Genomic DNA, 14891 nt, shown 5'->3' with positions numbered 1-14891 from the left:
TTGCTGCCTTATTGTCGGGACAAATCATTCATTAGTTAATTGTAGACATGAAATATTCCTTGTATGACAGGAGTGGCATGTGTACTCTTTGGTTTGAAATAATTAACTGTAAGTAATAGATTGGGAGCAACATGGTCATTTTCACCTAAACATAATTTGCTTCAACCATCCTAGGACGTCAAACATAGTGGAACAGAGGGAGTATATTGCACCTTATCTATACATATTATGCAACTTAATTTCCCACAGCAACGTGATAGGGTATTCATCTACTTAGAAAAGAAAAGGAGCATGCTGCATAAATAGCGGCAAGAAAAAAGAATCTTATATAAGAAATCTAGCTATCTTAGTAAAACATTTTTTTTCTATTTATAAGTTAGCAAGTTAAAATTGGTTAGAGGTGTTGTTTTATGAACTTATATTACCAAAATTGTCTGGTGTATCACGTGCAAAAAAATATGGTTTTATGCAATTTAATTATAACACGCAGTAGGAGCCTCCTACTATTTTCCCGTAAAAAAATAACTATAACACCTGGGATTTTATGTGATCCACTCTGTTTCAAGGCTAATCTCTAATATGAAACTTTCACATCTTAAATTCTTCTATGAAAACATATTTACAAGGGAATTCTTGCTAAAATTTTAAAATGGACCAATATGTTACTACTCCACGCGTTTCATATTATAAGTTATTTGATTTTTTTTAGTAAAACTTCTTTAAGTTTGACCAAATTTATAAAAAATATAATAACATTTTCAATACAAAATATACATTCATAAAAATATATTCAATGTTAAATTCAATAAAACTAATTTGGTATTGTAGACGTTGCTAATTTTTTCTATAAATTTAATCAAATCTAAAGAACTTTGAGTAAAAGAAAAAGTCAAATGACTTCTAATAAGAAACTTGGGAGTAACATTTAACTGTATGGCATCAACATATAACATATTAGTGCCAATCCCATGAACTGGACCGGCTAAGGCTCTGTGCAAGAGTTGGTTCCCTACCCAAACATCCCTACCCAAACAGTACGCACGAAATACGGAACGGTCTATTAACATATGATTAATTAAGTATTTGCTATTTTTTTTAAAAAATAGATCAATATGTTTTTTAAGCAACTTTCATGTAGAAACTTTACGTAAAAAACACACCGTTTAGCAGCTTGAAAAGCTACGTGCGGAAAGTTGGGAACAACTATTGCGAATAGAGTCTAAATCCTCTTCAATGGAACCCATCGGTGTGTAGTGGTACGGATTGGAGTAAGGTTGTCGCCAATATAACTTCAACGTTGGCTCATTGCCACTGTTTGTCAAATCTGTTTAATCCCGGTCACAATAAGCTCTCTCTGAAGTGACAAAAAATTAAATTATTCCTCATTAGAATATTTTTTTCTAAGAATATACCACTATTTTGTAGAACAATTTTGATAAAAGTACCAATTACTGCATCCGCTTTCATAAATTCTTGACGTTTCTCCATTGTACACTTCTACTTATATTATACTTTTTAAGATAAATCTTATATTGTTTTAATGATTTTAAACTAAATATTTTTTAAAGTTTTGGTAGTTCAAATTATAAAAGTTTAATCTCAACAGAGATTAGAATCGGAGGGGGTACAAAATTTGCAGCCGTAGTAACAGAGATTAGAAGGAAAAATAATAAAAACAACAGTCTGTCAAGTACACGCCTGCCTTGCCGGTTGCCCCTCGCCGGCGGCCTCGTAGCCGGAGCCCGTCCTCTCCGCCGCGCCCGCGTCTGCCGGCTTGCTGGCGAGCTCGCGGGCCATTGCCGGAGCCCGTCGCATTGACCGAATCGCGGGGCAAAACCACCACCATCCGCGCCATTGCTTCCGAGCGGCGGGAAAGGATCGAGGATCCCCTTCCTTCTGCATATTGCGTTGCTTGCTTGCATCATTCTCCACCGCCACCGCCGCTGCTGCCCCCCGCCTTTTTCTCTTCCCTTTTGCCGCCGAGGCGCGGTGCGGGCCACCGCCACGTGATGGAATGGAAGAGGAGCATACCGCCGCCTCAGGTTTTTGCTTCTTCCCCCGCGCGCCATCTTGGTGCGGACGGCGGGAGATTCTCTGCGCACCCTATCGCCGCCTGCGGAAGCAATCTGACTGGGCTATGCCCATCATGTGTTCGACGGAGTGCCGCAACGGCAAGAAACCTTAAGACTTCGTTTTTATTATATCTCCCCTAGGACAGAGGCGGAGGAGGATCAGGATTGGTTATACATCAGGCCGTACCACGCCCTTGTATTCAAAACTTTAGGTATGTTCATCGATTCATGCCCCCAACAGCCTTCATTTTCCTCTAGTCCGTGTTCTTGTTCCGTTCATGCTGCCGGAATCTCACAGCTCGACAAACCGGTGTCCCAACTGTCCTGTTTGCTGGTTCTTGGCACTTCAAACTTAGCGCAAACATGATGTATCATGTATGTATCGATACATAGTAGCTCTGGGTTTAGCGGAATTGTATGTACATGCTCATCAAGGGGATGTTTTTGGTTGCTAGTCAGTAATCACCAAGTCACACCTACAATTTTTCTCTCTCACTTGCATTGTTGCCTTAAATTGTAGCCACGCCAATAAGCATCAGGAGAACCTTGCAGAAGTGGAGTCGTGTGCAAAATTATGACATTATTTGTGGTGCGGCCCAGATTAATATTTAAATAAAAGGAAGCCTCACTTACAAAGAGTAAAAAAATGAAATGTATATCTAATCATTTATTGTTGTGCTTGTATCTGCTACCTATTTTTACATTCAGGTTAGGGGACCTTGCAGGGCAAACAGAGATCACTGCAATGACATTGGATTTCTTCTTAGTGCGCTTGAATCTTACTTTCCAAACATTTGCTGCCTATAATTACAAGCCTATAATAACTTGTCTAGTCAATAGCTAGCATTGTAGTAATTGGGTATCTTCATCATTTGTCCTAAAAAAGTTACTTATCGAAATCTTCCGTCATCATCCACCCTTTTATAATTAAATAAGTATTCTCCACGAAAACAGTGTGTCTCACTCTTTTATGAGGGCTGGCTATCATAATGTTAGGACTAACTTTACTAACTTTCCAATTGAAGCTTAGTGGTTTCTCCGGCAAGTTGACAAGAAAAACTGATCATATCAAAGATGAGCTTCAAATCTATTGACCGGTTAATTAGGAGGAACAGTAAGACCAAACTTTCTCGGAATATTGTTGATGGTATTTATGACCAGAAGGAAGAGCAATATGTGCAATCCTTGAGGGAGTTGCTTCTTGCAAACAACCAGCTTCCCGAGAAGTTTGATGACTATCATGTCCTACTACGGTATGCAAATTTGTTTCCTATCCAGAAACTTTGTCGTGTACACAGTTACTGCACTAGAGTTATCCATCTTTGTAACTAAAAGAAGATATTTTACACCTCCATTCTCTTAGCTCTGATGTATTCTGCTTTTTCATTGAGGATGAGCTTTATCTGATTGCTTTCTTCATCATGCAGCTTTCTGAAAATGAGAGGATTTAACATAGTAAAGGCAAAAGAAATGTTTTTAAATATGCTAAAATGGCGTGAAGAATGTGCTGTTGATGCCATTGCAAAGGTACGATGTGCTTAGTGTTTTTTATTTTTCTGTACAGGTAAAGGTTGTCCAAGACTGATGCTTAAAATATTCCTGTATCCTTCTACTTTGTTATCCATGAAAATTGAATCATGGAATGCCACGATATTATGTAATATTGTTGAAATATTAAGAGTAAATGATTTTTCTATGTTACAGGATTTTAAATTTGAAGAGTACGATGCTGTAAAAAGATGCTATCCTCATGGATTTCATGGAGTTGATAGATTTGGCAGGCCATTGTATATCGAAAGGATTGGCTTGGTTGATCTCAATAAGCTCATGCAAGTATCTAGCACTGATCGATATGTAAAGTATCATATATCAGAACAAGAGAAAACTTTATCCTTGAGATATCCAGCTTGCTCCCTTGTGGCTAAGAAGCACATAGGCTCTACAACAGCCATATTTGATGTGAAAGGATTGGTACGTTATTGCTACACGAAGTACTTTCCACCTACTATTCTACATTAATACAATTGACAGAACTACCATTTCTTATTCTGTAAAACTGAGGACCAAATATGTCTTGAAAGCAGAATTGCAATGGTTGCACTGTACCTTGGTCCTTCCTTAAGGCCATTGCTGTACGACTTGTAAGGTTGTATTTCAATTACACATTCATAGCTGGAATAGAAATTCACATTCATGGAACAATAATATTTGCAGGGAACTTCCATACATCTAATCTGTTTGTTTGAAGTGCTCTCATTGGCATATGTTGAAGTTATGTTTTTACTGTACTAAGTTCATTGTCTTTACTCCAAATTCAGGGTATGAATAACTTTTCAAAATCTGGAAGGGACCTGTTCATAGAGATTCAAAAGATAGACAGCAATTACTATCCAGAGGTTTGTATGCCATGTCTAAACTTCAACGTCTTATCTGTCTCTTATGATATTATAAGTGAAAGTTTTAGACAATATGCATGCAGGAGTTAGTTCAATATATCCAGATGTTCATGGTTATTATTTGCAAAATGTGATATTGCTTTGTAAATTACTCTTCCCTCTTATATAACAGTATAAAATTATATGTAGGGGACTCCACTAATGTTCTTTGGTTAAAAAAAAAAGTAATATTGCTATATCTTTCAGTTCAAACAAATAAATGTAAACAAAACACACTGATAAGGTTGGTCAATAACATGTCTGATAGAGCAGAAATAATACCCACTATATATGTCCTCTAGCACCCGTGTGCTCTGCTACAGTGTGAATTCTAGAATAAGAAATGACAAAGTTATTGCATATGTTCAAAGCCATTAATCACTCCTGTTTGGCTATATGGTGTCATGTATCAACGTAGTAAGGAATTTCATTGGAGACATTTTTGTACCTTCACTTTCATCATATAGCTACTGATCTATTTTCTTGCCTCACAGCAGTCAGTAGTTTCCACTCTCTATTTATGTGGTCTTGCTTCTGATACAGACATTAAATCAATTATACATAATCAATGCTGGTGCTGGATTTAGAGCACTGTGGAAAGTATTAAAAGCATGCATGGAGGCAAGAACTTTAGCAAAGATTCAGGTACTGCATGTCTGCATGCCCTTTCTTCATGTGCTACTTATTGTTGGACAAATAGATTGAATATTTTTTTCTCACTTATATCCTTCTTGTTAGGTTTTAGGGACCAATTATCTTAGTACAATACTAGAAGCAGTTGACCCAAGGTAAAATGCTTAAAATTTTAAGCAAAATTTGCGTATATCACAGATTGAATGTTTGCTCCTTTCTGCAGTAATTTACCAGACTTCTTAGGGGGAACATGTACTTGTTCTGCAACTGGAGGATGCTTGCTCCAAGATAAAGGACCTTGGACTGACCAGGAAATTTCTCAAGCTTCTAAGGTGAGGTATGGTGCTTCTTTTTATAGTTCTTTGAATTTTTTTGGGGCGCTGAAACTGCAAGAAGTATATCATTTTGATTCCTGAAGCATATTTTTTTTTCCTAGGGAGTGTTTGGTAAAGGTCAGAAATCTTTCGATGAGATAAGTACTACAGTTGCCTGCGAAAACTTTCCAGGTCACCAGGTATTAAGGGTTGAGATGCCCAGTTCTTGTTGTCTTTTGCACGTTGGCTTTAGCAGGGTGTGTCCTATTTGTGTTTGGTCGGCACTCACTAGTATGGCACTGCTATGCTTTGCAGTTTTTCCTTTTTATGGATTAAACATTTCAGGTTTATTCGATTATTAATCTCTAATTTTATATAATATATCTATTGGCCAATTTTGTTGTAATAAATTGGCAGCCTGTCTGTGGGATTTGTGTGCTAAGTGTCCACCTAAAATAGGACAGTTTAGGGAGAAAAATAAAATTCATCACTTCTCATTTTATCTACCCATGTCATCTTCATTTGGTTCTTTCTTGTTTTCATTTCTAAATGCCATACCGAAAGAAAAATAAACATATTATTTTTGTTAACAGGAGCTTTCTTTCCTTAGTTCTGTCATGACTCTGCACTATGTCTCTCTCTTCTCCGCCATTCCTGTTGTAAAGGAACAGTTATGTATTCTTGATATTTAATTGCAGGAGCCTTCTGTAGGAAAATTGCATCCCATTTCTGGCTGGAAACGTACTCTTGGCATGTTGTTGAAGGATAACCAGGTCTGATGTTTTCCTTTCCCTTCATTGATTTTTGTTTCTGTACTAATAGAATTCAATCAATACTTTGAACGCTGCAACTGATAAAATATCACAAGTTTTTTCTGCTATGATTTGACTGTGTATGCATTTCAACTTAGTAGTTTAACGGTTTAACCAGATGGTCCAACTCTTCCTTGGGCAAGGAGAATTCGACAGTTGACGATTTTTTGATAAACTTCTATGGAACAGGTTGGCGATACGAATGAAAATATTCAACAGAATAAAGTGAATGAACAAATCTCAGAGAAGATCCAAGAACTTGAAAATTGCTCTGCTCAGACCCAGGAGGTGAGCAAAGGTACTCTCAGCTTAAAATATTGCAACCCACATGATCTTCAACAGTAGCTGAATGGCAATATTGTTGTTATGTTGTATGTTCAGACCCTTCACGCACTACTACAGAAGCAGAATGAGCTTGCGAACCACATTGAACAGTTGAGGAAGCTCCTCCGGTGAGAATCTGACATCTACTTTTGTTCTTTTCTCTAATTACAGCATATGGGATATTAAAATGTACTAAGTATCTGCTATTTTTTTCAACACAGGGAGGCCGCAAATGCAGACAACAAAGCAAACGTCCTAATCTTGAAGTGAAATTGCGTGCTTTCCAGCAGGAAGTGAAACGAGAAAATTTGAACCAGCATCGCATGGTAGAAATATTGCAGCATGGTAGAAAAGAAATACAGCAATAGACACGTCGGATAGTTCTCAGTAATGATTCCTTAATCGTTAGTCCCTTGGCTGGTAATCTAACACGAAGCAAATTAAGAAAGCAACCGTACACCATGATGATTTCAAAACGCAATGCAACTTCTTTGTACACATGCTGCGTTCTGTTGTACATTTGTAACGCATCTTTTCAGAAGGGAAAATGTTGTATGTACCACATCCTTTCAGAAGGAAAAAATGTTGTATGTGTTACTTATGAAACTACTTCTCCATCTCCTGCTAAGTCACTTAATGAGCGCGAAAGACCTACCCATTACAACAGCATCTAACACTCTGAGGATATATTAGTAAAATCAAAACGAACAAGTATAGTAATGTTGTACAATCAATTGAACCCCCAAACACAACCCAGCCAAAAAAATATAGGCCTATACCTGACATTGGCAAGAAAACTCAGCTCCGACTCCCCACTCTCTTTGTGATGGGTCAAGCTTTTTCAAGTATTTTTTTTAATTTTGGGGGGTTTCCGTCCGCAAAATGTGAGCTCGAGCCCAACCTGCTGCATTGTCAAGTGATCAAGTCGGATGGGGCCGAGTTTGAACAGGCCTAGCTACAACAAAGATAAATTGCTGTTGCAACATTCCCCTAACAAGTTCGCAACAGTAGGAAAAATAAACGAACAATATCAATTATGTAAAAAATTTAGGAACGGAAAGGAAGTGGTGGACAACAACGATGGTAACAAGAAGCGGCACGGTATTAACATCAAACTAGTAGGATGAGAGATGCATGTGTTACAGTTCTGTGAGCAAGTAGCATCATGGTAGGCGGAGCCCTAAAAAACAATATTGACCATTATCATAAGGCTTAATCTTTTGGTGTCACTTGCTGTAAATTAGGATGAGCTAACTGTAATAGGCCCGTGGTCGTTGGGATTGGGAGTAGAGCCATGCTAGCCTTGTTTCTAGTAGGAGGAAGAGGCGATCGATTCTAGATGTACCTTAACAATGCCATGTTTGACCCAAGCAATAGGGAGTGCAGCTGGAGTGGGAGAGAGATATATGGAGCATCTAAGGGAACGTTTGATTCTTTTGAACAACTTGCTTAGCTAGGCAATAGCATACTAGCTCACCTAGGCTATAGCCACAGGAGCAAGCTATCTAGTTGGTTGTTTTGCTAGGCTTAACGTTTGTTCGCTATTACATGGGCCTCAATGCCTGAGTCCTATGCTTGCCGTTGGAGGACAGCCAATTATGTTCTCCTCCCTAGGCAAGGACTTTCTTGCCTTAAGTGACTTCTCTCACCTAGCAAAGCTAGAAATTTTATTGCTCTACCAACATCAAACCTGGTTGAGCAAGGCTAGAAATAATCTAGCCTCGGATCCAAACGTACCCTGGACAAAGAAAATGATGGGAACGCAAAAACGCTAAATGAAACTTGTGGACAAAGAAAATGATGGGAACGCAAAAACGCAAAATGAAACTTGTGGACAAAGAAAAGAATGGGAACGTAAAAACGAGTGACAGTAATAGCTAAGAGGAGCCCACATGTGGAGGATCTGACGTGCAGAGATGCATCAGACATCTGATTTGTCGTATTTGTGGTGGATTTTACTTCTAGCTATATATGGATATCAGCAATGCCATGCATCACCCATGCAACGGACGTAAAGTTTAAGTGATATCTGTGTGCATAAGTAAATATATATGTAAGGGAAAGAAATTAGATAGTAGCATTAAAGTGATACTGGTTTATACGGATAATATAAACAAAAATTTGGTTGAGAAAAAAATTAATACGGATATCGATGTGGAGCTTCGAAGAGGAGAGAGGCATTCGATGTCCAAGTACATATATGGGTACCATATAAATCACCCATCAATATTAAAATTCCAACATAAAAGTTTTGAGATTGGGATATACTTAGAAAAAAAATACAGTTTTCACAAAAATCACCAAATTACCCTTTTAAAAGAGGGGCAGCCTAACCAGGTTAGGGTTCTCTATTTACATCTCCCAAGTCCCAACCGGATCGAACCAAAATCCCAAAACCGAAGGGAAACATAGCAGCCGGCTAAGGTTTCTCCCCCCTGCCGCGCCGCGCCGCCTCCCTCCAACGCCATGGATGCGCAGCGAGCTCTCCTCGACGAGCTCATGGGCACAGGTACACCCACCCACCCAGTCTCCCCCTCCCGCGGAAACCCTAACCCTAGCCTGACCGCTCCCTTTTCTCCTCTGCGCAGCCCGCGACCTGACGGAGGAGGAGAGGAAGGCGCACAAGGAGGTGAGGTGGGACGACCCGGACGTGTGCGCCGCCTTCATGGCCCGCTTCTGCCCCCACGACCTCTTCGTCAACACCAAGAGCAACCTCGGTATAATCCCCAACCCCTTTTGGCTCGGTTTCCGTCTTCTGGTTGGATCGATTTTGCGTGGTTTCGTGGTTCGGCCGGTGTGTTGTGTTGTGTTTTGGTTGCTTGATTTGTTGTTCGGTTTTGGTGATTGCAGGGCCGTGCATGAAGATCCATGATCTGAAGCTTAAGGAGAGGTAAGGCCCGATTCTCGCCCCCCTCAGAATTATCTAGGTTTTGGTGCTAAACCTGCGCCCATTAGTATGGGGGAAAGGTGATTATTGTTATGAGAAAAAAAATGGTACCATAATGTATGCTTACACCTAAATGGTATAGATAATTGATGCTTTTGCGCTATAAGATGTTATTTATATCATTGCGCGACTAGGTTTTGTTTAGTATTGAGGAATGAGGATTTCGGCCTTCCGCGTTTCCGTTGAGCTGGTATGTTGTACTTTCAGTTTCCCTGCATGTTTCCTGTTGTGATTTCTTCATGCACCTTGCTATTGAGAACTAAGATGCTGGATTACTTGCATCACACCATGTCTTGTATGTGAATACTGATGCCACGGCACTCTACGTAGTGTCTGAAGAAGCATCCAGTTCCAGATGTATTACACATAAGAAGCTTTACATCTTAAAAGATGTGTTCTCAATAAAAACAACATGGCAGAAAAAAAATCTTGTAATTTTGGGAGAAACTTGTTCAGCTGATAGAAATGCAAGGTTAAATGCATATTGAGAAGAGCAATGTAGGAATATACCTATACATCTTACAGCAGCTAATTTTGTTAACTAATTCATAGGTGGAACACTAATTTCTTTTGGGCAGAGGGAGTCTGTGCATGCCGCTTCTCAACAACTTTGATGCATAGGAATGGATATTCTACTTTTTCCTGCATATAACTTTGACTTTCGTACTACTGTACAAAAGAGTTCTTTAACAAGTTACGTTATATGGACATGTTCTTGTTTTAAGTTTGTGCATGGGCTTTTATTCGTTAATGTGACCGCATAGTTCGAATTAAGTGGAAATCAGGACGTTTAGAAGTGCTATCTGTGACTGTGGAAATCAGGATCGCTTAATTGTTGCCGCTAGTTCCGGACCAACCTAGTTTTATCTTATACGTTTTTGAAGATCCTTTATTAAGATATATCTGCAGGATACACACAATAATTGTCCAGAATGAGCATAATTTGTTTATGGGGAATATTGTTCGTGTAGGTCAGTGCAGGGAATATTGTTTCCTATGCAGTCACATAAGCATCACATGGCGAGGGTGAAAGGGATATACCTTTTCTCAATCAGACATAAACAAATTATTTTGGAATGACATCATTGGTTTGCAACATGTACTAGATGCACCCAGCCTGCTTGCGTCGTTATGAATATTGGGATGAGGGTTATCAAAGTTATTTTGGTCAATAACATTAAATGTATGCTGTATTACGCCCAATTTATGACTTCTTTTAATAGAATATGTTGAACCAAGAACATCTTTTTGACTGCTGGTCTGTCCCTTTATATATAGGGAGGACTGACTTGACATCCAAGGAACTAATCTGTAACATTATAGGAAACCAGTCCACATCTCTACCTCTAATTTACTATCGGAACTTATCTGTTTATTCCTAATCTGCCTTGCCTAACCTGCCAAATGGGTCTTGCGCATTCCCATAACCTATTTTGAATAATCAGTCCAGCTCAGTTGTTCTGTCGTGTACCTATCTGATATAGGGAGAGCAATTTATGCATTTAATTTTTTTTTCTCTGGGCAAGTGCAGCTTTGAGAGTTCTCCCAGGCGTGAAACTCACATGCGAAGGTTTGAGGCGGAACTTGCTCAACAATGTGAGAAACTGGTAAGTTGTAGTTGCAGACTTGCTTTGCAAATTCCGATAACTAGAGTATTTAATATCTTTTTTCTATTGCAGGTTATAGATTTGGATAGAAAAATAAGGCGTGGTCGAGAAAGGTTGGCTCAAGATGTTGCTGTGCCACCTCCCGTCATAGGGAAAACATCTGAGCAGCTTTCAATTATAGAAGAAAAGGTCAAGAAGCTGTTGGAGCAAATTGAGGAGCTTGGTGAAGCTGGTAAAGTAGATGAAGCTGAGGCACTTATGAGGAAGGTACTGTCATTAAAGATCCATTTTGATTGTGTACTTCTGTCAAATGCTTCTTCACTAACTGGTGTACCTGTCTCTTTATTTTTGGATTGCAGGTTGAACTTCTAAATGCTGAGAAGACAGCTTTAACGAATCAAGCAGATAATAAAGTGGCTATGCTTCCACAAGAGAAGAAGATGGAACTTTGTGAAATATGTGGATCATTCTTAGTTGCAGATGATGTTCTTGAGAGGACACAATCCCATGTGACTGGGAAACAACATATTGGCTATGGTTTGGTCAGAGATTTTCTAGCTGAACACAAGGTGAAGTATCATTTCAATAGAAGTACTAATGTTTATATTTGTATGTTTACTAATTGGAGGCTCCTCTAGAAGTCTCCATATTAGAATATGTGATTTTTGCCGCTTTTTTTGTCAGAATATGCTCCTAGAAATAATAAAACTATTATTCTTTGATATTTTCTGATTTGAGAAAATTCTATCTGTAGCACAAATATTTGGCCACTACCAATAAGTACTGCAAAACTATTCCACCTTCACTGTATACCATAATGTGGCCCAATTCCTTCCAAAAATGCAGCATAACTGGATGGAAGTGGACTGGGATGATGTTGCTACTTCTCGGGACGGAAATTGCGGCTGATGCATGGGGTTGCCAGGGCAATTTCGTCTTTTGAGAAGAAGCGCCGTCTGTCTCTGTTGACTTTGATCCAATTTTGTGGTACATTTGGAAGGTGCAGTTATCTTGCGGTATTTATTGGTACAAGCCAAATTGTTGTGCTATAGATGGAATATTTTTCATGTTTTTAGTCCAACACACCTGAAAGGTATTATCATGATGTGTATTTATGAGGTATAACGAAAATACTGCAATTTTTCTGAACTTACATTACGCAATGTTTAGCTTTCAAAGAAATTTAGTTCCAATATTCTCATTTAACTCTTGTTTGAGTGCTACATGCCATTTTCAAAGGGTGTTTGGACGTACTTGGAACTTTCTTATATTTTCTGTCCACTTGTTTTATGCATATGATGGGCTTAGACAACTATTATGAAATGGTGGGATTGTTTTGATGGATTTAAACATAATAACATTTACGAAATCACTAGCCCATGCAGGCACATGGGTTGATGGATATTGTACTGTTGTTCTAATTTATTATATGATTGCTTTTCTGTTCAGGCTGCAAAAGAGAAGGCAAGAGACGAAGAGAGGATTGCAAGGGAGAAGAAAGCAGAAGAACGTAGGAAACAGAGGGAAAAAGAGTATGATGTTGGAGGCAGGGACGGTGGTTCTAGAAGAGAGAAGTCTGGGGATCGTGACTATGACCGTGATCGTTACTATGACCGCAATCGTGGAAGAGAAAGGTCTCATGATCACAGAGATAGAGGATCAGAATATAGAAGCAGTTCCTACAGAAATGGTAGGGATTCTGAAAGAGACAGACACCGATATAGGAGTGATGACATGAGAAAGGACAGGAGTAGAGTGAGGAGCAGGTCTCGTTCTCCAAGCAGGCATGGCCCAGATCAGTGAACATATAGATAGTTTTATTCCGAGTTAAAACTCATGAGGTAGACCATTATGTCCCTTTCGCCATTTAACCTGTTGTACAAATGAGTTTTGCGATGTGTTGCGCTTGTTGAATCTCTGTTCTGCTGTAACAGCTCTGTTGGGACCCTACAGTCTTCCTTTTAGAGGGGAAAAAATATCAGGTAGGTATTGTTTACCTTTCCTAGTATTTTGAGTTACCTATATTAACATACAGTGAGGTTTTGTTTCAACATTTGAAACTGAAAATTAGTCTAATAAAGCTGAAAGCGTACAACAACGCTAGTATTGGACTGCAAATCTGGATATGCAGACACGTTCAGGTTCAGCCCTATTAAAGGTAACTGATCATTAGTGTGCTATGTCATGTGTTGCATGTTACCTATCTTGCCATATTCCCCTTTATGAAAATTACACGAACATTTTGGATATGGTTATGTTTAGTTGCCTTCATGCTAGGTTCGATTTTTGCCCTAATTTCCAAGTCATTCGCTAGGTTTCATTCAATTTCTTGCGACATTTATGCAACATTTTGAGTTAAAAACTGCAGGACTTAAGAACCAGCGTCTTCTTTCCTAAAGATTCAGTGCTCATGGACAGTTTATTCTCTCTCGAATCACAGTGCTTTCGTTATGACTGATGATAGATCTGCCGAATGTTTGGCTTCAGTTGCCTTGCTTGGTTTCATCATGTCAACATAAGGTCAACTGATGTTATTATGATCGTTTCACATTACAATTCAATCATGTACTGCTTGATCTGTTTTGCGTAGCTTGCATGTATGTCATCTGGTGCGAGGGTGGGGATCTCATAGCAAATGATGATTTCTTCAAGAAAGCATTTCCGAAACATGCTTTGCAGGATACACCCAAAAAAAATCGTTGTTCTTGAACGGTAACCTCTGCCTTCCTCTCATAATAACTGTTATGTTAAGAGAACAAAGGAACAATTAGTTTCTGTTGAGACTTGAAATCATAGAACAATGACCTGTGCATCTGTAGAATTAGGAATGAGGATAATTGTATGGTATGAGGAGAAAGGAACACTTAATTTCTATTGAGACTTGAAATCATAGAATGGATCTGTTGAACGAGGAACGAGAATAATTGTATGTTTAAAGAGGAAAAAATAACACTTGATTTCTCTCGATACTTGAAATAAATCATGGAGCAATTGAGATATGCATCTGCACGATCATGTCCATGAATGATAGACATAGAGTCTGGCGACCTGCGGCGACGTATGCTGGAGACTGAAATACTGCACCATCAGATGCCGCTCTTGGCGTGCTCGTCCAGATTTCTCCCCACGGCTCAGATTAATGTCGAAACGTCGGTAACTTGAAACAAATATTGTTGTCATCGTGTATTTTGTGTATGTAACAAATCCATAAGATTTACTTATTCCTGGGTTCGTAAATCCATACGACTACTTATTCCTGGGTCCGTGTATTTACAAGCTATAAATCCATAAGATTACTTATTCCTGGGTCCGTGTATTTACAAGCTACTAATAATAGTACAAAGAACACAGATCAAGTCTCGGATGATCATTTTATTTGGTCGTTGGCTGGCGGTGGTCGGCGATGCTGGCGTCCACCTTGTCCTCCACTTCCTCCCTCGCCTTGTGCTTCTGCTCCCGACCTCTCTCCACCGCCGTTTCCACCTCCTCCTTGTTCTGCATATATATGCCTCAGCAGCAAACGAACTGAAGCGACAGCTAAAATTAAGTAGCTGAGACGCGCGCGCGACTACGTCTACGTATACTCCATCCATACTCATCATAAAGTAAGTCGTTTAAGACAATGTTTAAGTTAAATCTTGAGAATATAAATCATGAATAACTCTCAAGTTATTAAGTTTAAAAATTTAAAAATTATATGAATAGATTTGTCTTGAAAAATACTTTCATAAAAGTTACATATATCAC

The 14891-nt window shown here is 39.0% G+C and overlaps 2 protein-coding genes across 11 annotated transcripts; both read left to right on the top strand.

The window, feature by feature from the left end:
• The first annotated feature begins 1656 nt into the window (after positions 1–1656).
• Positions 1657–7218, top strand: LOC4343145 (phosphatidylinositol/phosphatidylcholine transfer protein SFH11). Of its 3 annotated transcripts, none has more exons than XM_015790169.3 (13): positions 1657–2284; positions 3098–3325; positions 3500–3599; positions 3777–4043; positions 4391–4468; positions 5051–5152; positions 5246–5295; positions 5364–5472; positions 5577–5654; positions 6153–6227; positions 6456–6554; positions 6648–6718; positions 6812–7218. In XM_015790169.3, the coding sequence occupies exons 2-13, from the start codon at positions 3147–3149 to the stop codon at positions 6858–6860; spliced, it is 1257 nt and encodes a 418-aa protein (XP_015645655.1). In that variant the 5' UTR covers positions 1657–2284; positions 3098–3146; the 3' UTR covers positions 6861–7218. The 3 variants fall into 3 exon arrangements, with proteins under 3 accessions (XP_015645655.1, XP_015645657.1, XP_015645656.1); XM_015790171.3 differs by having other exon boundaries at positions 6456–6564; XM_015790170.3 differs by having other exon boundaries at positions 2149–2284; positions 3103–3325.
• Positions 7219–8974: 1756 nt separating this feature from the next.
• On the top strand, positions 8975–14147 carry LOC4343144 (uncharacterized). 8 transcript variants are annotated; one of them, XR_010742586.1, is made up of 10 exons: positions 8975–9099; positions 9179–9307; positions 9441–9480; positions 11069–11144; positions 11217–11411; positions 11504–11713; positions 12594–12985; positions 13079–13126; positions 13226–13302; positions 13735–14068. XR_010742586.1 is itself a non-coding variant. In XM_015792123.3 (8 exons), the coding sequence occupies exons 1-7, from the start codon at positions 9057–9059 to the stop codon at positions 12945–12947; spliced, it is 1047 nt and encodes a 348-aa protein (XP_015647609.1). In that variant the 5' UTR covers positions 8975–9056; the 3' UTR covers positions 12948–12985; positions 13079–14147. The 8 variants fall into 8 exon arrangements, 2 of the variants coding, with proteins under 2 accessions (XP_015647609.1, XP_025882821.1); XR_003243469.2 differs by having other exon boundaries at positions 13513–14068; XR_010742585.1 differs by having other exon boundaries at positions 13079–13302.
• The last annotated feature ends 744 nt before the right edge of the window (positions 14148–14891 follow it).

The sequence above is a fragment of the Oryza sativa genome, chromosome 7 (genome assembly GCF_034140825.1).
Source record: "Oryza sativa Japonica Group chromosome 7, ASM3414082v1".
NCBI classification, from domain to species: domain Eukaryota; kingdom Viridiplantae; phylum Streptophyta; class Magnoliopsida; order Poales; family Poaceae; genus Oryza; species Oryza sativa.
This window is presented reverse-complemented; position numbering and strand designations above follow the sequence as displayed.